The 27154-nt window shown below is 46.3% G+C and overlaps 1 protein-coding gene across 5 annotated transcripts in view; it reads right to left on the reverse strand.

The window, feature by feature from the left end:
• Positions 1-366: 366 nt before the first annotated feature.
• CCDC83 (coiled-coil domain containing 83) overlaps positions 367-27154 on the reverse strand; it is a 43273-nt gene continuing 16485 nt past the window's right edge. For 3 of the 5 annotated variants that reach the window (XM_054015715.1, XM_054015716.1, XM_054015717.1), the window contains exons 3-11: positions 20961-21045; positions 17243-17411; positions 15032-15199; positions 11643-11734; positions 5861-5929; positions 4384-4505; positions 3206-3300; positions 2320-2507; positions 367-788 (exon numbers count right to left, since the gene is read on the reverse strand). In XM_054015715.1, coding sequence (XP_053871690.1) covers positions 612-788; positions 2320-2507; positions 3206-3300; positions 4384-4505; positions 5861-5929; positions 11643-11734; positions 15032-15199; positions 17243-17411; positions 20961-21045 — 1165 coding nt within the window. In that variant the 3' untranslated portion in view covers positions 367-611. The remainder of the gene's footprint in view (positions 789-2319; positions 2508-3205; positions 3301-4383; positions 4506-5860; positions 5930-11642; positions 11735-15031; positions 15200-17242; positions 17412-20960; positions 21046-27154) is intronic. The other 2 variants (XM_054015719.1, XM_054015718.1) reach the window with 2 other exon arrangements.

Below are 27154 nucleotides of genomic sequence, written 5' to 3' on the forward strand. Positions count from 1 at the left end.
ATTTTTAAATCCACTTTCTGGTGTTGCAGTTTAATTTCATGCCATTTATTAAAATGTATCTGATCCTTCAATTTATGGAGGTGAAAAGAAAATCATTCAACCAAATATTTTGGCAATAGTTTGGATTATTCTCAACATACTGTACTTTGCTTAAACCCGGTAGTAAATACTTAGCAGCTTCCACTTTTTATGTCAGCCTACGTTTATCTGTTTGTAATGTCTAATCAAACTAGAATTCTGTATCTGGAAGACTGCAAGTAGGGACCATAGAAGTCAAATATTGACCCTGATCCTGCATTAGCTACACCCCATCTACATTAGTGGGAGTTTACATTGCACAAGGAATGTGCAGGTTCATGCCCACCGTCTATAGTACTATGGAAAGAAACCTTTATATTCGCCATCTAGAGACACTCCTGTTAATGCAGCCAGCTATTTCAATTGTCTAATATTTAAATCTAATGCTTTAGGTACTTAAGAAAAGAGCGTCCATAAAGCATTGTGTCACAGATTACCTGGAAAACAGATCAAAGATTTAATGAACTTCAAATTACATTTCTAAATGAGCAATATAAATTAGTCTATTTTTAACCAACCAGGACCTTTTGTTCCTAAGTAAATACAGATTTGATCATGCGGTATGTGATGTGGCCCTCTGATTTATAGGTATCAAAACTGTCTTCAAACTGGCATTTGCTTGACATTTCTCTCAATTCTTCATGAATAGGCATGGCTCTTCCCACTGCACTCATCAGTTTCGTCCCCAGGGGACCCAATTTTGAGTGTTCCTGGAGTTGCAGAAGAGACAGGGAATATTATTGTTCATCAGCAATTGCATGGCAAAAGAGAGGCACTTCAGAAGACTACTGTTTTTCTTTTTAAAGAGACTCGGTAAAGATGTCCTCAAGGGATTCCATGTTCAATAATTTCCATATCAAATGTGCTTAGTTTACAAGTAAAAAAAGGTTCCCATTCCAACTGCCAGCCCTGCCAACTCAGTCTGGGATTCAATAGCCTTAAATACACTCTGTGCCCCTTTGCACTTACACCTGGGAAGCCCTAGTCCAAGGCTATGTCTACACTGTGCAGTTTACAGCGGCACAGCTGTGCCACTCAAGTCTTGCCACCATAAGGTGTGCTGTGTAGCCGCTCTTTGTCGGTAGCAGAGAGCTCTCCTGCCGACAAAATCAAACCAGCCCCAGTGGGGGGTGGTAGCTTTGTCAGCGGGAGGGCGTCTCCCACCGACAAGGTGTTGTTGTTTTTTTCCACACCCCTGACCAACAAAAGTTTTAATGAGAAAAGTGCGATGTAGACATAGCCCAAGCTTCCCCGCAGACAGTGAGGTCTGGAAGAGGTGGCCTTGCCATTTACCCTTCCCAACCCCAACTTCAGAAAGGTCTAAGGCCCAGACAAAGGAGAGCACTTGAACCCACACATTACCCTTAATGGCACTTGGGGTGCAGTGTCTCTATGGCAGCATCTCCAACTCTTTTCATGGGGAGTGTCACCCTGGCTACTTATACAGTATATCTTGTGACAGACCCAGACCAGTGGGGTACAGGAGTCTGGTAGAGGGCAAATATACTGGTCACTGGATGAGTAGTTTTCTGTTCCCTGAGTGACCAGAGCAGGGGCTGCACTAGAGTAATCAGGAACCTGCTAGAACCAGTTAAGGCTGGCTGGCTAATTAGGACACATGGAGCCAATTAAGAAGCTGCTAGAATCAATTAAGGCAGGCTAATCAGGGCACCTGGGTCTTAAAAAGGAGCTCATTTCAGTTTGTGGTGTGAGTGTGAGGAGCTGGGAGCAAGAGGTGCAAGGAGCTGAGAGTGAGCTGCTGGAGGACTGAGGAGCACAAGCGTTATCAGACACCAGGAGGAAGGTCCTGTGGTAAGAATAAGGAAGGTGTTTGGAGGAGGCCATGGGAAAGTAGCCCAGGGAGTTGTAGCTGTCATGCAGCTGTTACAGGAGGCACTATAGACAGCTGCAGTCCACAGGGCCCTGGGCTGGAACCCGGAGTAGACGGCGGGCCTGGGTTCCCCCCAAACCTCCCAATTGACCTGGACTGTGAGTTCTTCCAGAGGGGAAGGTCTCTGGGCTGTTCCCCAACCCACATGGTGAATCTCTGAGGCAAGAAAATCCGCCAATAAGCACAGGACCCACCAAGATAGAGGAGGAACTTTGTCACAATCTATAATCCCAGATGTGGAAGCCAACAGCACCTTTCGCCATAACAGTGCTGCTGGTAGCTCATTTCCTGATTTTAAAAAAGCTAGTGCCACAGTAAGTGAAAGAAGCCCCATTGATTTTATCCTTTACCTGGATATCTTTTTCATCTTCATACAATAGGTAGTTGAGAGCAGGAGCCATTGGCTCTCCCCACAGATCCTCATAGCTGTCTTCCTGCTTCTCGGCCTCTGTCTCAGACTGAGTATCTGAAAACACTTCCTTCTCTATGGCTAGGGGTGCTGTGCTCTTGGTGCTTTCATCTCCAGCATCTGTCTTTGCTTTTTGGGGGAAGTCCAATGAGATGTTAATGGGGTTATACTTTGTGAAGGTTAGAAATAAGGCTTATCATGGAAATTGTAATTTTGTAATCTTTACTACGAGGTTGCCAGGGAGACTCCCAAATATACACTATGGACAGGTAAAAAAAGAGCAATGGACAAGAGTAAATAGTTTTATGCCAAATGCACATGCAAGCCGCTGAGATACTGCTGCTCTACCCATAGCACCACTGTATATCGCACAATCCAGTGGAAAATCTCTCAAATTGACAGTTAATTTTGCATGTGTCTTGGACAGACACACTGAGACCATCCTCTTAGACCATGGGCCACTGTACTGCTGGAGGGGCCATCTTTGAGATGAGATGTAAGACAGTATATGATGATTCGTGGGCAGTAAAAATCCAAGGCATCTTTTGATCCTAGCATCCTGGCCTGGCCCAATTCCATTTTGGGAAACTACATCCTACTGACCTAAATATCTATTTCACTTAATACAATAGTGTATTATTTTCTTCCTGTCCTGCACTGTGATGTAGAACTGCTGTGCAGGCTGCTAAACCCGAGATAACTGCATTTCAGTGGTAGATTAAATGATCACCATGTACATTAGAATGTTTTCAAAGGACTTTGCAGACAAAAAGTACTTAATGTAAGATTACTTATAAAGTTCCATGACTTTTTGACATGTGCATTACCTGCATAATCTCTACACTGTAGTCCTTCCAAGTCCTCACTAAGCAATTCCTCTCCTTGAACTTGCAGGCCAGCTCCCTGGGTAAGAAATAAATGCCTATGAAATTTAAAAAAAACACATGACATTAGAGCTCTGAACACATTTCCCTAAAAACTGGAACAATTAACGATGCCTTGTTTTCAGAAAAGACAGCTGACATTTAACCGCAAGCTCAGAATAATGCAATGGTTTAAAAATGTGATTGAGGCAGCCAGGTAGCTTAATGACTATGCTCTGTTGTATCCCTAATTCAAGTCTGCCATAAAATTCAAAGAAAACAAATGCCGTCTCGGATCAGTACACGGTCCAAACCAGAGCTGAAAGTTTTCACTTAGAAGCAGTCCAAGGTTCTTCTAGCAAGGAGAGTTAGAGACCCCCTTTTGTGGTTAAAATGTGACTGCTACAGCAGGGCTGAAATCCCGGGGCAGGGGCAGTAAAGAGATGACTGATAAACAAAGTGTGTAACACCAGAGGTTATCATACCACATGTGCTAAATTAATTCTCTTTTGGGGAATAAGTTAGCGCCATTAGATGTGAAGGAACTTCATGCTGTGCAATGTACCCTCACAGTGCCATGCAAGAGCCTCTTCCCTTATTTCTGCTTAGTACGGCCTGTCATCTGCGGTACTTGGGACTGAAAAAACGGAATTAGAGCATTAGCCTTCACGCCCCCAAATATTTGAACCAACAATAAGGAGCTGTCCAGCCTGCACAGCTAGATATAGGGGGAGGTGTGGCAAGAAGGAATTCTTCCTCCCAGCACCATAGGACTGCAACCCTAAATTGTGAGCCTGGGGGGGGGGGGGGGGAGAGAAGGGAGATCTGTACAGCAGGAGATAATCCAGCTCTGCCACCCACACATCCTGATCCCATGTGCTGGTGCATACAGAGTCACAAGGTAGCTGAGCTTCAAATCATGCCCCCAACATCCTCAAATCCTGCCTTCTTTTGAATAGGAAAGCTGCATTGGTTCTGCTGCCCAGGGACACTGAATAGCTGTGGAGGCAGCAGAAGTAGTTTCTAGGGCCCAGATTCTCAAAGGTATTTAGGCTTCAAATGCCCACTGAAATCAATGGAAGTTAGGTGTCTATATACCTTTGAGGATCTGGGCCTAGGTCTGTAAATGGAACCATTCTTACCCCGATATTTTAAGATTTTGAAGTCTGCAGTTAAACAGGCTCCTAATCATATATATATTTTCTTCTTCTAGTAGCTGAGCAGATGCTTCCAAGTCACTTACTTCCTTTCGGTACATTTCAACCTGTCGCAGATGAGAAAAACATGAGGCAATCTTGAAAGAGAGGAGGACCTGCACAAAGGGTCACGATCCTGGAGCTTCCTGAGTTCTTATCCTGTCTCACACTAGCTCCCTCTGTTGCCTTAGACAACACAGAAGGTCAAGAGGAGAATGACCTGGATGTATTGGTTGATCACAGGATGACTATGAGTAAGGCTGCAAGTCTGTCACGGACTTCTGCAGTGGCCGGTGCTGGCTCAGGGGCTGCCAGAGCCAGGCAGCCCGTAGGGCAGCAGCAGCAGTTTGGGTGTGTGGGAGGGGGCTAGGGGTTGGTGGAACATGAGGGGGCACTTACCTCCGTGGGGGACTCCCCGGCTCCCACCGGCATGGTCTTGTAGCTACTCCTAGGCAGAAGGGCCAAGGGGCTCTGCACGCTGCCCGTGACCGCAGCCCCCACCCCCACAGCTCCCATTGACTGCGGTTCCTGGCCAATGGAGCTGCACAGCCGGCACTTGTGGCAGGAGCAGCATGCGGAGCCCCCTGGCCACTCTGCTGCCTAGGAGCTGCAGGAACACGCGGAGCCAGGTAGGGAGCCAGTCCTGCCAACCCTTCCCCCCCCAGCACCAGCAGGGGTCCCAGGCCACCTCCCCTAGCACCAGTGGCATCCCCGGTCCACCCCCTTCCTCCAGAGCACCTGCAGCCCCCCTGCCCAAGTTTTAGTTAGGGATATATAGTAAAAGTTATGGACAGGCCACAGGCCATGAATTTTTGTTTACTGCTTGTGACCGGTCCATGACTTTTACTAAAAATACCCATGACTAAAATGTAGCCTTAACTATGAGCCATCAATGTGATGCAGCTGTGAAAAAGGCTAATGCAGTCCTAGGATGCATCAGACTAGGTATTTCCAGTAGAGACACGGAAGTGTTAAGGCACTGGTTAGACCTCATCTGGAATGTGGAGCACCCACGGAAAAAAATTAGCATGTGCCTATTTTATTGCAGCACCAGGCTTTTAATACAAATTTAAACTACATTCTGTAAATGTCTGAAGGACTGAGCCCTAAAATTGTATCCTGGATGATCTTGTACATTTCTACTTATTAAACAGTTGCTTGTATGGAGTGATGTAGTCACTAGCAGGGCCATGATTCTGGCTGTCACTACAATTGTGACAGGATATGCATCTTGACGTCTTGATGTCACAAACAGAGAACCTGTCTTTCCCTCACAACTCTGGCTTACTTAAAACAACATCCTGCTCACCTTTCTCGCTGAAGTCCTTAGAGGCCTACAATAAGAAGCAAAGTGATGACTACAGACCACCACTAAATTCAAACCCTAATTATCATGTCGTGAAAAACCAGATACTCCTTTTACCTCTTCCTTCAGCCATTCGTTTTCTTCAATCTCCCTGTGACTGGTTTTGTCAATGTGCTTTACAGCATTCTGAGAAAACAGAATTTCAGATCTTCTCTGAAGACAGAACTTTGACAAAGGCACATACTTGAGGAAAACATTTTTAATGGGCAGTTTAGTCCTGGAGGCAGGAAACATCCACACAGAGAACTAGAAACTGTGCAAGGTTCCCCTATACCATTTTCTTGGGAGATCTGAAGAGGCTCGGCTTGGGGTAGGCAGGACGGTTAGCCCTCAAATCTGCTATTCCTCACAGATGTTCCAATCTAATGCAATTTGTGACCAGTTATTTCTGATATGAGTTTCCCTAAATAAGAGCTTTCTCCCTCCCTCCATATCTGCCATTTCTGATTTATCCTGCACTGAAGTCATAATCTTATCCCTGTAAAATCAGACTTTTGCAACGGAAGGAAGGCAATACCACAAATTCAGTGTTGTGACCCTGATCCTTTGGGGCTCCTTTCAGGTACAGAGGTCCGTACTAGTGAATTTGATTGCAGGATCAGAGATTTGTCTTCATTATTGACTCCTATACGAAATGAACTACCAGGAATCCCTTGTTTAGCATCACATGTTTACAATCCATGGGTCTGATTCTCTTCTCATACCATTGCAAATCAGGAGTAACTTAATTGAAGTCAGTGGCCTGGTCTACACTATGAGTTTAAATCGAATTTAGCAGCGTTAAATCGAATTAACCCTGCACCCGTCCACACAATGAAGCCATTTATTTCGAAATAAAGGGCTCTTAAAATCGTTTTCTGTACTCCTCCCCGACGAGCAGAGTAGCGCCAAAATCAATATTGTCATTTCGAATTAGGGTTAGTGTGGCCGCAATTCAATGGTATTGACCTCCGGGAGCTATCCCACAGTGCACCATTGTGACTGCTCTAGACAGCAATCTGAACTCGGATGCACTAGCCAGGTAGACAGGAAAAGCCCCGCGAACATTTGAATTTCATTTCCTGTTTCTCCAGCACAGGAGAGCACAGGTGACCATGCAGTCCGATAATTGAAAAAGAGAACCAGCATGGATTGCTATATGGGGAGAGGATTCGAAAAGACGAAATGCCAAAACTTTTGAAAAAATCTCCAAGGGCATGATGGAGAGAGGCCACAATAGGGACTCAGAGCAGTGCCGCGTGAAAGTCAAGGAGCTCAGACAAGCCTATCAGAAAACAAAGGAGGCAAACAGTCTCTCTGGGTCAGAGCTGCAGACATGCCGCTTCTACGCTGAGCTGCATGCAATTCTAGGGGGAGCTGCCACCACTACCCCACCTCTGACTGTGGATTCCGAGGCGGGGGTAATCTTATCAGCCACACCTGAGGATTCTGCGGACGGGGAAGAGGAGGAGAAGGAGAAGGACAACGAGCTTGCGGAGAGCACACAGCACTCCGTTCTCCCTAACAGCCAGGATCTTTTTCTCACCTTGACTGAAGTACCCTCCCAAGCCAGTACCCAAGACCATGACCCCATGGAAAGGACCTCAGGTGAGTTTACCTTTTAAAATATAAAACATGGTTTAAAAGCAAGCGTTTTTAATGATTAATTTGCCCTGAGGATTTAGGATGCATTCGCGGCCAGAACAGCTACTGGAAAAGTCTGTTAACGTGTCTGGGGATGGAGCGGAAATCCTCCAGGGACATCTCCATGAAGCTCTCCTGGAGGTACTCCAAAAGCCTTTACAGAAGGTTTCTGGGCAGTGCAGCCTTATTCCGTCCTCCATGGTAGGACACTTGACCACGCCATGCTAGTAGCAAATAATCTGGTATCATTGCACGACAAAGCCTGGCAGCGTATGGTCCCAGTGTTTGCTGGCATTCAAGCAACATCTATTCTTTATCTCGGTGTGTAATCCTCAGGAGAGTGATATCGCTCATGGTTGAAATACGGGAATTTAATTAAGGGGACAGAGGTAGCTGTTCCTACTGGGCTGTTTGCCTGTGGCTGAAAAGAAATCCTTCCCTGCAGTTAGCCAAGCGCGGGGAGGGGGAATTGGCGATGAGCTTTTCATGTTTGGCTAGCAGGGATCTTCCCTGATACCAGCCATGCAGTGGGGGGAAGGGTAGAGCGATCATCCCAGAGAACTGGAGGGGGGGGGCGGGGTTAGTTTGTTTTCTGCTGCTGAAGGTTAACAGGAAAACCACAGCACTCAATGGGCTTTACTTGGTATGTGGGAAAGGAGGGCGTAGAAGCCAAAAGACAATGGCTTATCATGGCCGCATGCAAGCCGAATTCTGTTGCCCGGACCTGCGTCCGTGATCTCTAACACCAAAGCCACAGGCACTCAACATTAAGATACAAAATGCGACCTTGTACTGAAATCACATGTGCTATGTAATGTGAATAGTGTTGTTCACCGTGAAAGAGTATAGCATTGTTCTGTAAAATGTTATCTTTTTAAAAACTTCTCTGTTTTTCCATCCCTCCAGCAGCTGCGAATTTTTCAAGCCTCCCTCCTCCGTCCCGAAGGCTATCTCAGATAAGGCGGTGGAGAGAGAGGATGCGAGATGAGATGTTCTTGGAAATAATGGAATGCACCCGCAATGAAAGAGCTCATTTGAATGAGTGGAAGGACACGGTATCTAAGTACAGGAAAGATGCCAGTAAATGTGAGGTCATGAGGGACGCTCGAGATGAGAGGTGGCAGGCTGCAATGCTGGGGCTGCTGCGTGATCAAACGGACATGCTCCGGCGTCTGGTGGAGCTTCAGGAACGGCAGCAGGATAACAGAGTGCTGCTGCAGCCGCTTTATAACCTCCCTCCCCATGTTCCACAGCCTCCTCACCCAGATGTGTAAGAACGTGGGGAGGTTCCGTGCACCCTCCCAGTCCACCCCCGTGGACAGCCCAACCAAAAGGCTGTCATTATATTGAATTTTTTCTGTGGCCTTTTCCTATCCTCCTCCCAAACCCCACCCAGGCTACTTTGTCAGTTCTCTCCCTATGTTTATAATCAATTAATAAAAAATACATGATTTTTAAATGGTAGTGACTTTATTTCCTTTAAAAGCAAGCTGTGATTTAAGGGGGGAGGGTGGTTTGCTTTCAGGGAATGAGTCAATCAAGGGGGCGGGTTTTCAACAAAGAACTTTCACACCGTAACCTGGCCAGTCACAAAACTGGTTTTCAAAGCTTCTCTGATGCGCAGCGCTTCCTGGTATGATCGTCTAATCGCCCTGGTGTCTGGCTGCGCATAATCAGCAGCCAGGCAATTTGCCTCAGCCTCCCACCCCGCCATAAAGGTCTCCCCCTTACTCTCACAAAGATTGTGGAGCACACAGCAAGCAGCAATAACAATGGGGATATTGGTTTGGCTGAGGTCTGACCAAGTCAGTAACGAGCGCCAGCAACCTTTTAAACGTCCAAATACACATTCTACCACCATTCTGCACTTGCTCAGCCTATAGTTGAACAGCTCCTGACTACTGTCCAGGCTGCCTGTGTATGGCTTCATGAGCTATGGCATTAAGGGGTAGGCTGGGTCCCCAAGGATTACTATAGGCATTTCAACATCCCCAACGGTTATTTTCTGGTATGGGAAGTAAGTCCCTTGCTGCGGCTGTTTAAACAGAGTAGTGTTCCTGAAGACGCAAGCGTCATGAACCCTTGCCGGCCATCCCACGTTGATGTTGGTGAAACGTCCCTTGTGATCCACCAGTGCTTGCAGCACCATTGAAAAGTACCACTTGCGGTTTATGTACTGGGTACCCTGGTGCTCCGGTGCCAAGATAGGGATATGGGTTCCATCTATTGCCCCACCACAGTTAGGGAATCCCATTGCAGCAAAGCCATCCACTATGACCTGCACATTTCCCAGAGTCACTACCTTTCGTAGCAGCAGCTCAACGATTGCTTTGGATACTTGCATCACAACAGCCCCCACAGTAGATTTGCCCACTCCAAATGGATTCCCGACTGACCGGTAGCTGTCTGGCGTTGCAAGCTTCCACAGGGCTATCGCCACTTGCTTCTCAACTGTGAGAGCTGCTCTCATCTTGGTATTCTGGCGCTTCAGGGCAGGGGAAAGCAAGTCACAAAGTTCCATGAAAGTGCCTTTACGCATGTGAAAGTTTCGCAGCCACTGGGAATCGTCCCACACCTGCAACACTATGCAGTCCCACCAGTCTGTGCTTGTTTCCCGGGCCCAGAATCGCCGTTCCACGGCTATAACCTGCCCCATTAACAGCATGATCTCCAAAGTGCCGGGGCCCGCAGTTTGATAGAATTCCATGTCCTCATCATTCTTGCCGCCACGCTGCCGTAGCCTACTCCTCGCTGCCTGGTTTTGCAGGTTCTGGTTCAGCATAAACTGTATGATAACGTGCAAGGTGTTTACAATGTTCATGACTGCTGCCTTGAGCTGAGCGGGCTCCATGCTTGCCGTGATATGGCATCTGCATTGTTCACCCAGGAAAAAGGCACGAAATGGTTGTCTGCCATTGCTTTCCTGGAGAGAGGGGGAGGATGTACCCAGAACCACCCATGACAATGTTTTTGGCCCCATCAGGCATTGGGATCTCAACCCAGAATTCCAATGGGCGGAGGAGACTGTGGGAACTATGGGATATCTACCCACAGTGTAACGCTCCGGAAATCGACGCTAGCCCTGGTACATGGAAGCACACCGCCGAATTAATGTGCTTAGTGTGGCCGCATACATTCGACTTTATACAATCTGTTTCCAAAATTCGAATTCTGTACATTCGGATTAATCCCATAGTGTAGACATACCCAGTGAAGCTAAACTTCTAATCTTCAAAGGGATCTCATGAAGTGTGGGATCCTACTGATGGACATACAGATCCATCAGCATAGATCACTTTGTTGATTGGATACTAACACTGGTATAAATGAGAGAAGAATCAGATCCCACATATATTGATGAAATCTAACAGTTTGTCGTTAGACTACAGAAAACTGAAGTATGTTTTTCTAACTTTCTGACCATTTTGGTCCACTCTTGGATCAATCTTAATTATTGAGTGAGAAAACAATATGATATAAAACTTCAAGAAAAGAACATACTAAGGCTTCAGACTTGCAAACTCTTATGCACATGTTTAACTTCAGTGGGACTACACCCATGTTTGAAACTAAGAATATGTGTTTGCAGGAACAGGGCTTTGTTCATTGCCAGTTTTGTTTCTGCAAAGACAGCATTCGGAAAATACTTATTCATGATTTTTTGAAATGTCAAAAGTTATTTAAGTTGAAATTCTAAACTGAAACTCTGTATTTGCCTTTTTTTGTTCCGCATGTTCATGTTTACATTTATTTTTTGAGACTTTTTTAAATTGCGAGAAATATCAATATTTGGACATTAACATTTGTCTGTAAATGTAAAACATGCCACTTTCTGTATTTTTTTATTACATATTCGACATTTTATTGTAAATCCCACACTCAGAAATTTTCACTAATTTTTATTTTTCAAAATTAAATTCCCAGTAAAATGTCAAGTTCTTGAGTGAGCCTCTGTGCCTCGGTTTCCCCAACTGTAAAATAGGGATGATGCTACTGACCTTTGTAAAAGCTCTTTGAATAAAGAGCATGACAATATTGGTCAACGAAGTATTTTACAGTTCATTTTATTCTGTTCCAGTCCATAAGATACCCTGTCATTCCACTAATGAAGGCCCAAGTCAGTCTTTTTTTTTTAAATCCAGTTTAAAATCAATAAGAGAATGAGTATTTGTAATCAAGACATGATTAGCATTCAGTATAAAAGCAGAAAAAGTACCTCAGTAGCCCATTCCTTCTTTTCGTTCATTTGTTTCTCAACCAATCTGTCCATTTTTTCTTTTGTCGTTTCCAGAGTATGTCTATAATATTCTTTCAAAAGCAAAGCAGAAATCATTAGGTGACACTGATTCCCTCTGCAGATGATGAGATAACTGACTTGGTGTTACTGAGCTCATGGGACTCTACAGCCAGCATCTCTTTAGAGCATGTCGATATTGCAGTGAGGATGTGACTGTAGCACAGGGAAGTGTACCATGCTAGGTTTACTCTAGCTAGCATGGGTAAAAGGAGTAGTGTAGATGTAGAGGCACAGGCTTCAGCTTGGGTGAGCAACGCAAGTACAAACCCGAGAGGGAGTCAGAGTATTCCAAGCCCCCATCACCACCAAGTCCTGTGCTTTGTATGATTTTATATCCTATATCGATAGGCTATATCTACACTATGAGCTAGGAACTTGCTTCCTCTGCTCATGTACACAGACTTGTGAGAGAGAGTGCAAGTATATATACCAGTGTAGCCCTGGTCTCACAGACAACAGCAGCGAAGGCGTGCAAACCCAACTGAAAATGGTGAGTACGTACTTGGCACTGCTCAACCATGCCTCCGCTGTGTATACTCACACTAGGTCAATGAAAGCTAGGATTAGTATATGTATATGAACAAGGGAATCACACCCTTAGCTTGTAGTGTAGATATAGTGTTAGACTTTTGTAAGGCTTTCACTTCATATTGCCCGACATTCTGATTAAAGAATTGGCACTATACAATATTAATAGAGCACACGTTAAATGGATTAAGAACTGGCCAACTGACAAATCTCAAAAAGTAATAGTCATTGGGGAATCATCAAAATCTTAACTTTGGTTCCCAGAAAGCTAATGGAGCAAATAAACAAGCAAGCAATTTGTAAGCACCTAGAAGATAATAAGATGATAAGTGACGGTCAACATCAATTTGTCTAGAACAAATCATGTCGAAACAACTTAATATCCTTCTCTGACAGGCTGCCAAGCCTTCTGGATACTGGGGGTGGGGAGCAATAGAGGTGATATCTCGACTTTAATAAGGCTTTTGATACTCTCTCTCATGACCATCTCATAAACTAGGGAAATATAGCCTAGACCAGTGGTTTTCAACTTTTTTCATTTGCAAACACCTAAAAAATTTTGAATGGAGGTGTGAACCTCTTTGGAAATCTTAGGCATAGTCTGCGGACCCCTAGTAGTGGTCCATGGACCATGGTTGAAAATCAATGTTCTATGATAATAACAACCTTTCGCGGACCCCTTAGACAAGGTTCCCAGTCAATAGGAGCTGCGGAGGCCCTTGGCTGACCCTATGCATAGGAGCCGGAGGGGGGACATGCTGCTGCTTCCGGGAGCCACACAAAGCCACAGCACATATGGCGTGGGGCAAGCCCCCGGCTGGAGTGCCAGAGCATGGCAAGCCCCAGACCCCACTCCCTGGAAGGAGCTTGAGGGCCAGAATAAAACGTCTGAAGGCAGATGTGCTCAGTACTCGCTGTGAATGGGGAAGCTCTGAGGATGGGCATACGGCTGCCTCCACCAGAAAGTATTTTAGTCTGACTTTCCTCTCCTTTTTGTAGTTTTGGATTTAAAGTCCGTGCATATTTGGTACTTGTCTTGGACATGAGATTTTCCTAGGCACTTCAGGCACCTGGAGTGTGGATCATTGTTCCCAAATGGCAGGAACTTAAGAGTACAAAAAAGTACCCCAATAAAAGGAAAGCTACTATTAAACTATCCTAACACTAAAACTATTAGCTGTTAATCAAGTAGCAACTATATACAATGCTAGAAGCAAGGGAAAGCTTGTAGTAGCATGGTGAATGCTACAACCTCCATCACAGGCAATAAGAAGGAACTGAGGAATGTTGAGGGCAGCTCGGCCATTTCTCCCATGGTCCAGCAGTGCAAGGGCATATGCGCCACCTTGATGGGTACCATTGAAGTAAAAATCTCTGACAACTGTGCATTGGGCATACACACATCTGAAGTGGAATGGACATGTGCAGTCACCCAAAGAACCACCATCTTTTGTCTCTTATCTTATCTTTTGACTGTAAGCTCCTTCGGGCAGGGACTGTCTTTGTGTTCTGTGTTTGCATGGCACCCAGAAAAATGGGAACTTGGTGCATGACTAGGGCTCCTAAATGCTACAGCAATATAAATAATAATAAATCTTTCTATAAATATGCTTTAGTTCAAACACATTATTGGATTAGATGCAAGAATCACTGTATGAAAGAGACTAGATTATCATAATGGTCTCTTCTGGCCATAAAGATCTATGAATCTATATAAATGTTCACTCTATTTTCTGCTTTACATCTTGGTGCAATAACATTTTGAAGTGATTTAAAACAGGGAAAAGACAGAGTGCAAAATATCAGTCTTTCCTTGGTAGTTACTTAAAATACTAACTGACAGGCTAATATGCAATAGGAAAAACAGTTCAGATCTTTATCAAGATAAAGTATGTTTTCAGAACAATTACCCTGGGGAAGACAAAGAGAATAACTGAATGGTTCTTATCTGCAGCACTTGATGCTTGGTAATGGCTGGCACCGACTGTACGGGGACCATTCTCACAGTGGTGTCGCTGCCTGTCACTACCAGCTGCTTGGCTGTGGTAATGAATACTAAGAGTGTTACAAGGGGGAAAAAAATCAGGACTTTTTTTTTAAATAATAAGAGTTACATAACACCTAAATAACTGGCATATTATTTAAAAGTCCTCTATACAAATGAATCTATATAATGGTTTTATAGAGCACACACCACTATATCTAAGCTCTTACATATGCTACATCAGAACTTAAACTGTGCCTTGAATTTGCACAAATTCATGTTGGGGATTTTGCAAAGCTGCAGACACAGGACTTTGTTACCAGTAGGCTAAATTCAGTTCTTACATAACCTGGTGAAGATCCATGGGCACCTGATTATGCTAGATCTGAATTTCACCAATCCCCAAAATGATCTAAAATTTCTCCTGTGTTAAAGAAGCTTTCAAATGGAAACCTGTGAAGCATGGTACACGATGAGAAGCACTCAGCACAGTAGCACAAACCAACACTTTCAAACTAAGGTACCTAAAATTAGGCTCCATAATCTGTTTTTAGCCACCTATGTAAAAGCAGCCTGATTTTCAAAGGTATTGCACACCTGCAACACTCCCTGGACTTCAGTGGAGTACCTCGGAAAAGTATGTTGCTTTTATTTAGTTGCCTACAAACAGTATATAGGTTTAAATATTTTGGCTTAAATGGATGTAATTAGTCTGAGCACAAACTACCTTCTGCAAATGAAGACTGTAGCTTATTTATGCACTCTCTGTACTTGTATTGACCTTGCCGTAACTGACCTGTCATTTGCTCAAGGTCATCTTTGAGTCCGTGGATATCATTTTCTAGGAGCTTGATCTGTTTGGCATGTTCTCCACTTCCCACATTTTTGTACTCTAACCAGTAATCCTTCTCAGCCTGTTTTACCAGTAGTTTATGCTCAACTTCATTTATCCTGGAGTGTAGCTCTATTAAAATAACAAAACCTGAAAGGTGAATCCTTTTTTCTATCAATTTTTTGTATCAATTTTTTTTTCAGTTAGGTATTGGGGGTAGCCGTGTTAGTCTGTATCTACAAAAACAACAAGGAGTCTGGTGGCACCTTAAAGACTAACAGATTTATTTGGGCAAGAGCTTTCGTGAGTAAAAACCTGCATGCATGCATCCGAAGAAGTGAGGTTTTTACTCACGAAAGCTCTTGCCCAAATAAATCTGTTAGTCTTTAAGGTGCCACCAGACTCCTTGTTGTTTTTTCAGTTAGGGAACTTTCAATGGGAGTGGAGGAGGAAATCTCATATCCTACAACTTATTACAAAATCCTGGCCCTCTACATTCTCAGGGGCCACCATTTTCCAGCTTGGTCTCACCTGGTTGGGAACAATAAGTGACCATGGCCATTTTGAAAGAGACCATTTTAAACTGAGGGCACCAGTCCTACTAAGAACAATAGGAAACGGCAGCCACTTTGAAAGAGGGCAGTGCTGGGAATTTCTGTAGTAGAACATTATTCCTCAGCCTCTGAGGAAAAAGAAACTTTCAGCTGTGAAGCATAACAGCAATAAATGGCTACTAATCTTAACAAAAAATCTCTGCATGTAGTCAATGCACAACATTTCAATGAATTTTAACTACATGGAAAATTTGAAGAGTTTGTATTATTCCATTATAACTTGAGACATAAAAGGACCAACACAGGGTGCCTAATTTCTTACAGGAATCATTTAAAATTAATTATAACTCAAACCAATAAACGGATTTACTGATTTATTTGTAAATTCCCAGGCAATTAATTCTATACTCAAAGAGTAAGTTCTGTAATTTTGGGAGGAAAAGCTGTATTCTTTCTATGTAACCAATAGGTTGAATCTCTGTGTCACATGGTGACTGGCCCTTAAGTGAAGATGAGGGGTCCAGTCCCAGCAGTAACACACTTCACTCACTTTCCCATGTGGAGAAAATGAGCAAAGTTACATGAGAGGCAGGTCATGAGGCTAAATCAAGCTTTCTGAAGTGGAGATAAGGCAGAGGATTGTGGAGAGCCAGTGCTGGGAATTGATGCTTGTTGGAGACCGGGAAGAGACCCAAACGAACCCCCCAAAGGAGGGTCTGAGGCCCCATGCAGGAGGGGAGGAAGGCAGGCAGACGAGCGGGGTGAGGAGGCAAATGGGGAGGCGAGTGACGGGGGGAGGGCAAGGAAGAGCCCTCCTATCAGAACCTCCCCCTCCCCGCAGCCCCTCCTTCCCACTGGCGGGCTCCGCCAATCAGCGTTTCCCCTCCCCCTTCCAGCACCTACCACCTGCCACGGATCAGCTGTTTCGCAGCATCAGGAGGCGCTGGTAGGGGGAAGAGAGAGGAGCGAGGGTGCAGCGTGCTTGCGGGAGGGGGCGGAACTGGGCGGGGAAGAGCCGGGGCAGGGGGGCAGAGCCTTGGGGGAAGGGGTGGAACTTGCCAGTGAAGAGGCAGGGTGGAAAGAGGCAAGGAAGAGGCAAGGTGGGAAGAGGCGGGACAGGGCCTGGGGGGAAGTGGTGGAATGGGAGCAGAGCTGGGGGGAGCACTCCCCAGCAGATTAGAAACTCAGCGCCTATGTCCGGGCCCTGCTCCCCCATAGGGATGGCCCTGGTCTGAGGGAAGAGACTGAGCAGAGCCAGGGAAGGTGGAAAGCTGATTCCAGAGGGCAAGCTGAAGAGTTCTGAAATCAGATGAAAAGACAAAGCCCTCAGGAAGGAGGGGGCTGTGCCCAGTTGGAGACTGAGGGTGAAAGGCCGTGTCATGTTTTTTCAATGTGGATACCCTTCAGGCAATTTTTCTTTACTGACTTTGCTGGCCAAAACACTGTAGCAATCAAACCAGGCTGGAAGGTTGGGAGATGCAACTTGAGTGAGGGGAAACTGAGGAAAATGCTAGCCTGACACCAGACTGGGGTTAGGTGGTTCTGCTTTAGTACAAAATTCAACTCAATCCTAACTATGGAAAACTGCAAACAGCACTTCCATAACTAATTTACTACTCACCTTTCAGAAGCAGTTCTTGGTCCTTAACATACTGCCATTTCTCCCTCATTGCTGCCTCTACATCATCCCTGGTTACAACCTCCTTTTGCTCTAGTTCTTTGTCCTGTGTTTTCAAGTTGCTTAGCAGACTGCGGATGTGTCCCAGCTGTTCTTCCTTCAGATAGTCATTCTACGAGAGGAACAAGAGTAAGATACATAATAAAAGGGGTTTAAAATCTCTTCCTGAGTAACAAATTGAAATATCACTTGGATCTGTGACAACATGGTCCCTTGCAAAAAGCAGAGTTGAAGGTGTTTTGTAAGTCCCAGAAGTTTCTAACTAAGCACAAGCCTGTTACCACCAGGAAAAGGGAAACAAATGACTGTTAGTCTGCTCAATATTCCCATTGCTGAGAATATAGGCTGCATGTTGTGTTTTAACAATAATACTTATTACTGACTTATTTGCTTAGATTCAGCAGAATTCTGGGCACCATACAAACATTCCTTATAACAACATACCACATAAGTTCTATCACCTTTGTTTTACACATGATGAACTAAGACAGTGAAAGGTTAAATGACTTGCTTACAGCCACAGAAGAAAATTAGCATCACAGTCAATATTAGAATTCTGGGGTTTTCTGGTTCCCGTGTCTATACTCAGATCACTACACCATGTCTCTCTATCATGTCGCCCAAATTCTAGTTGGAAACAGTCTACAGCTACTAATTTAGTGAGTTTGCTCCCAATGCCACACCATGAGAGATCCAAGTACTATACAAGCCAAATACATAACAATGGGGTAAAATACACAGCCAATAAAATACACAGCCAGAAAGCATCAGAGACACTCTGCTTCTCAAAGGATCAATGCCCAACTGACCAGAGAAATGGGGTGGAAAAAAGAGGGAGCCCAAAGAGCTGTCAAAAGTAGGCTAACTGAAACAAATGGTACTGCAGCATACTCTAAAATATCCTCCAAGAAGTAAAAAGTGAAAGGAGTCCCATGAGAGACTCTGAGTTGGCTGCTAACTAGGGGGAAAAAATCACAAGAGACTACAGCTGTTGGTGGAGAGCAGAGCCAAATTAGCTGCTCCCAGTGATGTCAGCAGTCCACAGCTGGAAGAGAATAGATGCTGCAGGAATTTGGGAAATACCAGCCACATGCAGCTACAGCTCTCCTAAGAGGAGACTTAAAATCAGTGGCCTAATCACACTCTATCACTTAGTAAAACGCTACAAACACAGGGCAAGGGGAGCATAGGGACCTTATTGTCCACTTCACCTTCTGGAAGAAGCCTAGTCTGCAAAACTGTTTGATTGCTAAGGTCCAACTCTTTCATGTCATTGAGAGAGGCAGTCTTTCTTGATCAATACATCATATATATTTCTGGAGTTCAAAGTTCACTGTGCTCTGGTATCAACCTAATTGGGCCTTGTACTAAATTTCTCTTTGAAGTGTGAACAGTGACCATGTAAAATTAGTACCCTGGGGTTCCATGTTTCTTTGTTTCTAAAGTGACTCAATGTGGTTAATTTACAAGTAAGTTATTTCTCTATCTGGCAATGCTGCAAACTCAGCCTGGAGTAGGTTTACCATACGTCCTCTTTTTCCCGGACATGTCCGGCTTTTCGGCAGTCAAACCCCCATCCGGGGGGAATTGCCAAAAAGCGGAACATGTCCGGGAAAATGGCAGCTCTGTTTAAGAGCCCGGCTGCCTGAACGCTACCGGCTTCGGGCAGCCCCGTGCCTGGAGACCCTGCGCCGCCGGAGCCCGGGAGGGGAAGTGCCCAGCTGGGGGCGCAGGGTCTGGAGACACGGGGCTGCCCGAAGCCGGTAGCGCTCGGGCAGCCCGGCTCTTAAATAGAGCCGCCGGGACTGGAGCCTCCAGCCGCCGGGGCTGTGTGTAACTGACACAGTGTCAGTTACACAGAGCCCCAGCCGCTGGAGGCTCTGTTTAAGAGCCGGGCTGCCGGAGCGCTACCGGCTTCGGGCAGCCCCGTGCCTCCAGACCCTGCGCCCCCAGCCGGGCACTTCCCCTCCGGGGCTCCGGCGGCTCTGCGTAACTTACACTGTGTAAGTTACACAGAGCTGAAGAGGAGCAGAGCCTCCGCAGCTGGAGGCTCTGCTCCTCTTAGGCTCTGTTTAAGAGCCGGGCTGCCCCAGCGCTACCGGCTTTGGGCAGCCCCCGTGCCTCCGGACCCTGCGCCGCCGGAGCCCGGGAGGGGAAGTGCCCGGCTGGGGGCACAGGGTCTGGAGGCAAGGGGGCTGCCCAAAGCCGGTAGCTCTCGGGCAGCCCGGTTCTTAAACAGAGCCTCCAGGGGCTGGGTTACACACAGCCCCTGCGGCTGGAGGCTTTTCTCCTCTTTGGCTCTGTGTAACTGACATAGTGTCAGTTACACACAGCCCCTGCGGCTGGAGGCTTTTCTCCTCTTTGGCGCTGTGTAACTGACACTGGGTCAGTTACACAGAGCCCCGGGAGCTGGAGGCTCCAGCCGCCCCCGCTCTGTTTAAAAGCTGGGCTGCCCAAGCGCTACCGGCTTCGGGCAGCCCCGTGCCTCCAGACCCTGCGCCCCCAGCCGGGCACTTCCCCTCCCGGGCTCCGGCGGCGCAGGGTCTGGAGGCACGGGGCTGCCCGAAGCCGGTAGCGCTCGGGCAGCCCGGCTCTTAAATAGAGCCGCGGGGGCTGGAGCCTCCAGCCGCCGGGGCTGTGTGTAACTGACCCAGTGTCAGTTACACAGCGCCAAAGAGGAGAAAAGCCTCCAGCCGCAGGGGCTGTGTGTAACTGACACAGTGTCAGTTACACAGCGCCCCAGCCCCTGGAGGCTCTGTTTAAGAACCGGGCTGCCCGAGAGCTACCGGCTTCGGGCAGCCCCCTTGCCTCCGGACCCTGCGCCCCCAGCCGGGCACTTCCCCTCCCGGGCACCAGCTGCGCTGGGGAAGCGCCGGCTGGGGGCGCAGGGTCTGGGGGCTGCCCGGGAAACCGTGATGCTGGTAGCACTGGGGCAGCCCTTTCTCCCTGGCTGGGAGTGGGAGGGAGGAGGGGGCGGAGTTAGGGTGGGGGAAGGGGCGGAGTTGGGGCAGGGCTAGGGGTGGGGAAATGGGCGGGGCCATGGCCCGTGGAGGGTCCTCTTTTTTTATTTATGAGGTATGGTAACCCTAGCCTGGAGAGTTGAGCTGAGCTCTTTTCCTCATTTTTCACTATATTTGAGGTTCTGAAGGCCACACTAGTCCCTTATTTTCACTTGTGCAACTCCACTACACCAGAAGTGATTATAAAAATGGCACCTTCTTATTCAACAGATCTGTATTCAGAGTCATTATCTGCTCACTTAAATGACAGAAATAAGATCATACTGATTTTTATTCCTCTTAACCCTGCACAGCCAGCATGGGTAATAGAGAGGGAGTTGGATTCTATTTCTTCTTGTGCAACAGCCACAGAATTGTTTACTAAGTTCAAAATCATTATACCCTGCAACCCATTTTTACAGTTATTTTTAGAGCAGAACTGCACTTTGTTACATATAATTTAGAATGACAAAATTATATCTCCTTAAGCATATAAAGTGATTCACTAACCTTGTTTTCAAAATAGGCTTTGCAAAATATTAATTGCTACCAATACTGTAGTTACAATAAGTGTATTTAGTTTACAATGACAAATGATTTAGCTTTACTAGCTAAAATACACTAGGGAGCATGAGATGGGAGAGAGATGCATGTTTACTTACTCTTTCATGATATTTTTTGTTCTTTTCTTTCAGTTGCTTTAGTTCAAATAGAAGCTGATCAATTGCCTCTTCTTTTATCTGAATTCTGAGGAGAAAGAAGCATGTATGAAGAGTCATAACACAGCTAGAGAAGAGAGAGGGAGCGAGTAGTTATTTTAAAGTAAGTTAGATACAAATACTAGTTAGTGCTCTTTGCCTGTAGATCTTAAATTGCTTTGCTAAGGTGGGTAAGCATGGTTATCCCCATATTACTGGACCACAGAGCAGTTAAGTGACTTCCTCAGCATCACACAGTGAGCAAATGACATAGTCAAGAGTAGGACCCGGGTCTCTTGAGTCTGTCAGCTTCCCTATTCCCAGGATCATGCTGTCTCCCTAATAGGCCAATGCCTCTTCAATGCAGAATTTTGAGTGAGAGGTGGGAAACTCCATGGGTGTCCTGTCAAGGGTTGGAGTTTGCTCCCTGCAGAAACAGCTGGGGATTCGGCTTCCTGAACACCTTACAAACTATGCATTCCCTGCTGGTGGGCTGCACTGAAACACGCAAACATATGCTTGTGCATATACACACACAACTTGTAACTGCAAAAGAGGGAATTATTTAATGGTTTGGCCTGCAGTAACTTTCTGTGCAGATATTTGGTCAGACCAGACGTGATCATGCAGAAAGGCTGTTACCCCAACTGTGTGGAAGGCTTCCTTGCTGTTTGGGGGACAGGAGGCTCTGGAGAGTACACAGCAAGCTTGCTGTTCTCACCAGCTCTGTCACAATTTGCACAGCAGAGGTTAGCATGTGGCCACTGACAGGGCCGGCTCTAGCTTTTTTGCTGCCCCAAGCAGCAAAAAAAAGCGCCGCCCCCCAGCTCCCCCCCGCCGAGCGCCGCGCCGCCCCCCCCAGCTGAGCGCCACGCCGCCCCCCCCGCCGACCCCCCCCCAGAGTGCCACCCCCTGCGCCGCTCCCGCGCCAAGCGCCGCGCACCGGAGCCCACCCCCCCCAGCGCCGAGCGCCGCCGGAACCCCCTTCCAGCCCCACGCCCGTGCCGCCCCCTCACTGAGCCCCGCGCAACCGGAGCCCGCCCCCCCAGCGCCGCGCCGCCAGAACGCCCACCCTCCCCGCGGAATGCCGCACGGCGCTCCCCCCGCTGCCCCTTACCAGGTGCCGCCCCAGGCATGTGCTTGGTTGCCTGGAGCCGGCCCTGGCCACTGATTGCTAGATAAAAAAATAGTGACCTATCTTTCTGTAACTGTGGTTCTTCAAGATATGTTGCACATGTCCATTCCACGGTAGGTGTGCACATGCCCCAGGCACAGTTGTCAGAGATTTTTTTCCCTCAGCAATATCTGTCAGGGTGGCTTGAGCTCCCGCTAGTGCCACACACCCCGGCATGCTGGTATAGATGGGCAGGGCTGCCCTAAACCCCCTGAGTTTCTTCAGATCAGATAGACTCTGAAGGAGAGGAAAGGCAGGTGGGCTGTGGAATGGACATGTGCAACACATTTCAAAGAACAACAGTTACAGAAAGGTAGGTAACACTTTTTCTTCTTTGAGTGATTGCACATGTCCATTCCACTGTAGGCGACTCACAAGCAAACTCGCATGGAGGTCGGCCGGGAGTCTAACTGAACAGTGATTATAAGACAATCTGTCTGAAACTGGGACTCTCTGGTCTGATGGGAAATGGCATAGGAGTGTGGACTGATGACCAAGTCGCTACTTTACAAATGTCTACAATCGGCAATTGTGCCAGGAAAGCCACCGAAGTTGCCTGTGCTCAAGTAAAATGCACCAATACTCTAACTGGTGGGGTTTATTAGACAGTTGGTAACAAACAAATGCAAGAAGAGATCTAGGATGAGATTCTCTGCATGGAAACTGGTAGGCCCTTAACTCTGTCTGCAATCACAATGAACTGCGTGGAGGATCTAAAGAACAGTACCCTAGGTAGAAAACTAAAGCCCTTCTCACAGGCAATGAATGAAGTTTTTCCTCATCTCTGTGCACATGGGGTTTTGGAAGAAAGTCAGCAGATAGACTGCCTGGTTAACATGAAAATTAGAGACTACTTTCGGGGGAATTTTGGATGAGGGGAGAGATGGGCTCTGAAACCAGGGCTCTCAACTCGTCCAGCCTTCTGGCAGAGGTAACTGCCACAAGAAATACTATCTTTATAGAGAGGTGAAGGAGAAAGCAAGTTGCAACGAACTCAAAGGCTGGTCCCATCAACTTTGTTAGGACTAAGTTCAGATCCCAAAGACGGATCTTGTATGTGGGAGTACAATCTGACTAAGCTTGTTAGGAACTGGGTGACCATGTGGTTGGAGGAAAGATATCTACTATCCACTGAGACATGGAAGGCCGAAATAGCTGCCAGATGCACTCTTCTCATAGGAATAGCTGATGCCAGGGTTCGAGCATCTGAGTCTGTGCTATCCAAATGGTCCTGGAGACCAGACCTGGAAACCAGCTTCCCTCATCAGCCATTATTGCAAACTCCTGTCTACAGTCCTCTGTTAACTTGTTTTTAAATTTTATAACGTTCTCCCTGAGGGTCAAGTCATAGCAACTCAGGAGTGTCTGTTGGTTTACAATCCTAAATCACAGACTTTCTGAGGAATAAAGTTTCTGACCAAACAAATACAGTCTCTGAGTCTTTGCCTTTCAGTGTGGAAGCTTGTTGTGCTGTTTTTCCTGCTCATTGGCAGGGGTGGGAGGATGAGAGTGAAAATATTCATAGGCTTTAGAGGGGACAAAACATGTCCTCTCAGCTCATTTTGCTTTGGGGTGCAAGGAGGAGAATGTCTACCAAAGAACCCTGACTGGCTCCAGGGTGGTTTCATTAATTGGTAAAGCCACCCTGGCCAGGATAGTTGACACCAAAATGTTCACCAACTTGTGAGGGCTTTCATTCACCTCTTCTGCCTGAATGTTAAGTACAGAGGCCACTCTTTTTAAAAGATCTTGATGAGCCCTGTCAGTGGTGAGACACTTGACTGCTCAATAGCTTCGTCTGGTGATGAGGACGAGGAAGCAATAGGCATCTGAGGTGGTGATTGGTCTACGACCTGCGGTGGAGAAGCCGCCCAAGTGATTTCTGGCTGCTTGGTACCAGTCTCAGTACCACTTCCTGGAGAATGGTGCACTCAATGCGGGTATCTTCGGTGCATGATAACGAGTGAGATGGCTGAGGGGAGGTCCTAGCTGGAGTGGGGATCTCCCATGTTGTCCAATACAGCCACTGGTATGGGCCTGGAACCCATCTTTGCCTGGGCAATTGACCTTTAGAAGGAGGCCAATGCTGAGGTTGCTGCACGGCCTATGGTCCCAAAGTCTCATATGGGGGGTATTTTCTCCATCCTGGATGGCATACAAATGACCTCACCTCTGAGTCTGAAGAAGAAAAGTCAGATACTTTTGACAATTTAGGGGCAGATCTAGGTGGGACTGTGAGAGGTAGTCCGAGCCTGGGGATGGTGGGACCAGGAAAATCACTGGAGGCTTTCCTCTCCACACCATGGGCCTTTGTGGAAGCTTGGGTAGCGGTACTACAGAATCTCGATGCAGTGAGGTATGAGCCATAGACATCAGTATGAGCTGCAGACCTTCTACCTGCCAATGATACCAGTACTGAGAGGTTAAGCAGGTCCCTTGCAGCTGCATATGCCTCCGGCATGGTTGGGAGTGGCACTATTTGATGGTTCCGCAAAAGTCTTCAGGGGCTGGCCTCGGCAGACCTGGCAGAGACTCGGGAGGCAGCAGTCCCCTTTTGGGAGATGACAAGTGTTCCTGGAACAGCCACTTCCCTGAATGCTCTGTAGAGTCTCCGCCTCTGTCTGACTTCAGTACCGACATAGTCAAGAGAGATACCAAACCTGAGGAAGGCCCAAGTCTTTTCTTCGGGACTGGCAATGGGAATGAGGAGCCACAGACATCTCTTGTTGAGTGCTCCATAGTGAAGCTGATGAACTTGGGGTGCTTTCCCTGCGTGAAGATTCTGGTGGGGGGCAAAACGCTGCCTCCATGAGCAAGCATTTGAGTCTTGTTCCTCTTTTTGGAGCAGGGCTTGAATCCTTTGCAGATGTGACCTCTGTCACTAATGTGGGATTCTCCCAGATATTTCAAGCAGGGTGGGAGTGGGTTGCTGACCGGCATGGGTTTAACACAGGTCTGGCAGAACTTAAACCCCGGCAAACGAGGCATCGTTCCGGTACCAATCCCAGTACCAAATGATAAAAAGTGGTCAAAAAAGACTTAGAACGCAAACCTAGCACTAAAAAACGTAGTAGTAGTTTACCACAGATAGGATCTATACAGAAACAAACGAGGGAAGCACTTGTCTTAACAAGCCTGGAATTGCTCCAACAACCGCCACTGGTGGTAAGACGGAACTGAGGGTGTTCAGGGCCTCGCCCTCTTATACCATATGCAGGGGTGCATGGTGAACTGTTCACAGGGTGCACACAAGCCTACAGTGTAATGAAATGTGCAATCACTGAAAGAAGAACTTCCCAAACCTTGATGAGCTGCTTCCATGAGTCTCCCTGTGGCACTGGCCTAAGAAACTGCATTTCCTATTTTACAATTTTATTTCTACAGGAAATAAAGGGGAGGGATTAGGAGTATAAATAAACCATACTGACTGCAGGTCTAACAGCAAAGCACCTTGGTATGCTGATGTATAACATTCTGTTGTATTGACTGTGCTGATATAGGATTGTACCATAGTAGTCCAGTTATCTAGTTTATCATGCAAACACTGGGACACATTTTCAAGGGCTGTTTCCATAGCTGGGGCCAGATTTTCAAAAATGCTTTACACCCAGCAGCTCCCACTGTTATGCTTCTGGCTAGCTTTTCAAGAGAGCGCTGCATGCAACATTCTGAACTCTGAAAATCTGGCCACTTGCTCGGGTGCCTAAATGGGAGCAGAACTTTTCTGACAATCTGGCCCAGTGAGCCTAATGCAGTATTTCTTGCTCATCCACACTTCTGTTAGCTTCCAGGGGAGCGCTGAGTAAGTAAGAAATGCAGGCTCAGACCTGAAAAGTAATTTATTCTGAATTTGCTGATAAACCTAGCCCAGTGAACCAGCTCACAACATTCATCCCTCCTGCTGGATGACTTCTTTTTTTATTTTGTTTTTTTGTTTTGGTTATCCACTGATCTCATAAAGGCAACTTTTTCCAGTGGTCCATATAGCCTATGTCTACAGTAAGAGTGCTTTACAAGTATATAGGAATACTGATATACTATACCCATAAAACACTACCGGGTGTGAACATAGCTTACACCAGCAAAGCTGTGCTCTTGTCAGTACAGCTTATTCCACGCACCCCATGCACACAACCCTGCGTGAAACAAGCCATAACGGTAAAAGTGCAGTTTTGCCAGTATATGCTGTGTCCATACTACTGCCTTTTTTCAGCACATCTGTGTTGGTCAGGGATCTCACCTCTTCATATTCCTGACCAATATAGCTACACCAGCAGAAATCTGTAGTGTAGACACAGCCAATTCTCTCAAGCTCTGAAATCTCCTAACATTAGATATATTAGGTTACTAGTTATGTCAATTTCCAAAACCATATTTAATCTATGTCATACCTCTTTCCAGAACTGTCTTACCCTGGGGCCCAATAAAGGCATGTGTAACCAATTACAATTAGATCCTCTACTGTTCCAAAAAGTATCGTTCTCTTTTTTTTTCCCCATTCCTACTAGTGTGTATTGAGTCAAAAAGAGATTTCTTTTTCCTTAATAAGTTTGATCTGGATTTAGTCATGTAAGTTACAAGTTATCAGTGTTGCATCATCTGCTATCAATATGCCACTCTGAGTATCTGCTCCAAGGCATTCTTCAGATCCTCTTTTTAAGGATTTTAAGAGGAAAGTATATATTGAAGACATGGAGGAGTCTTTGGCTACAGTAAAAATGTACTACAGATCAAAGAGATTATGGTTCGGCAGCATATGCCCACTGTTTACTAATTTACTATTTAAATTACATTCATTTTATCAAAATTCTTCTGGTCTATTTTGCTATTCTGAACATTGATGCTGATCTTAATTTCCATCATAATGGGGGAAGGAAACTTCAATGGGACCTCAAGACTGGCCAATCGGATGGTATTAATGTCTCTGTTTTTGTTTTTTCAGTATCAAAAATATGTAGATGTATAATACATTTTCAGGGTTTTT

Source organism: Malaclemys terrapin, chromosome 1 (assembly GCF_027887155.1).
Source record: "Malaclemys terrapin pileata isolate rMalTer1 chromosome 1, rMalTer1.hap1, whole genome shotgun sequence".
Taxonomy (NCBI): Eukaryota; Metazoa; Chordata; order Testudines; family Emydidae; genus Malaclemys; species Malaclemys terrapin.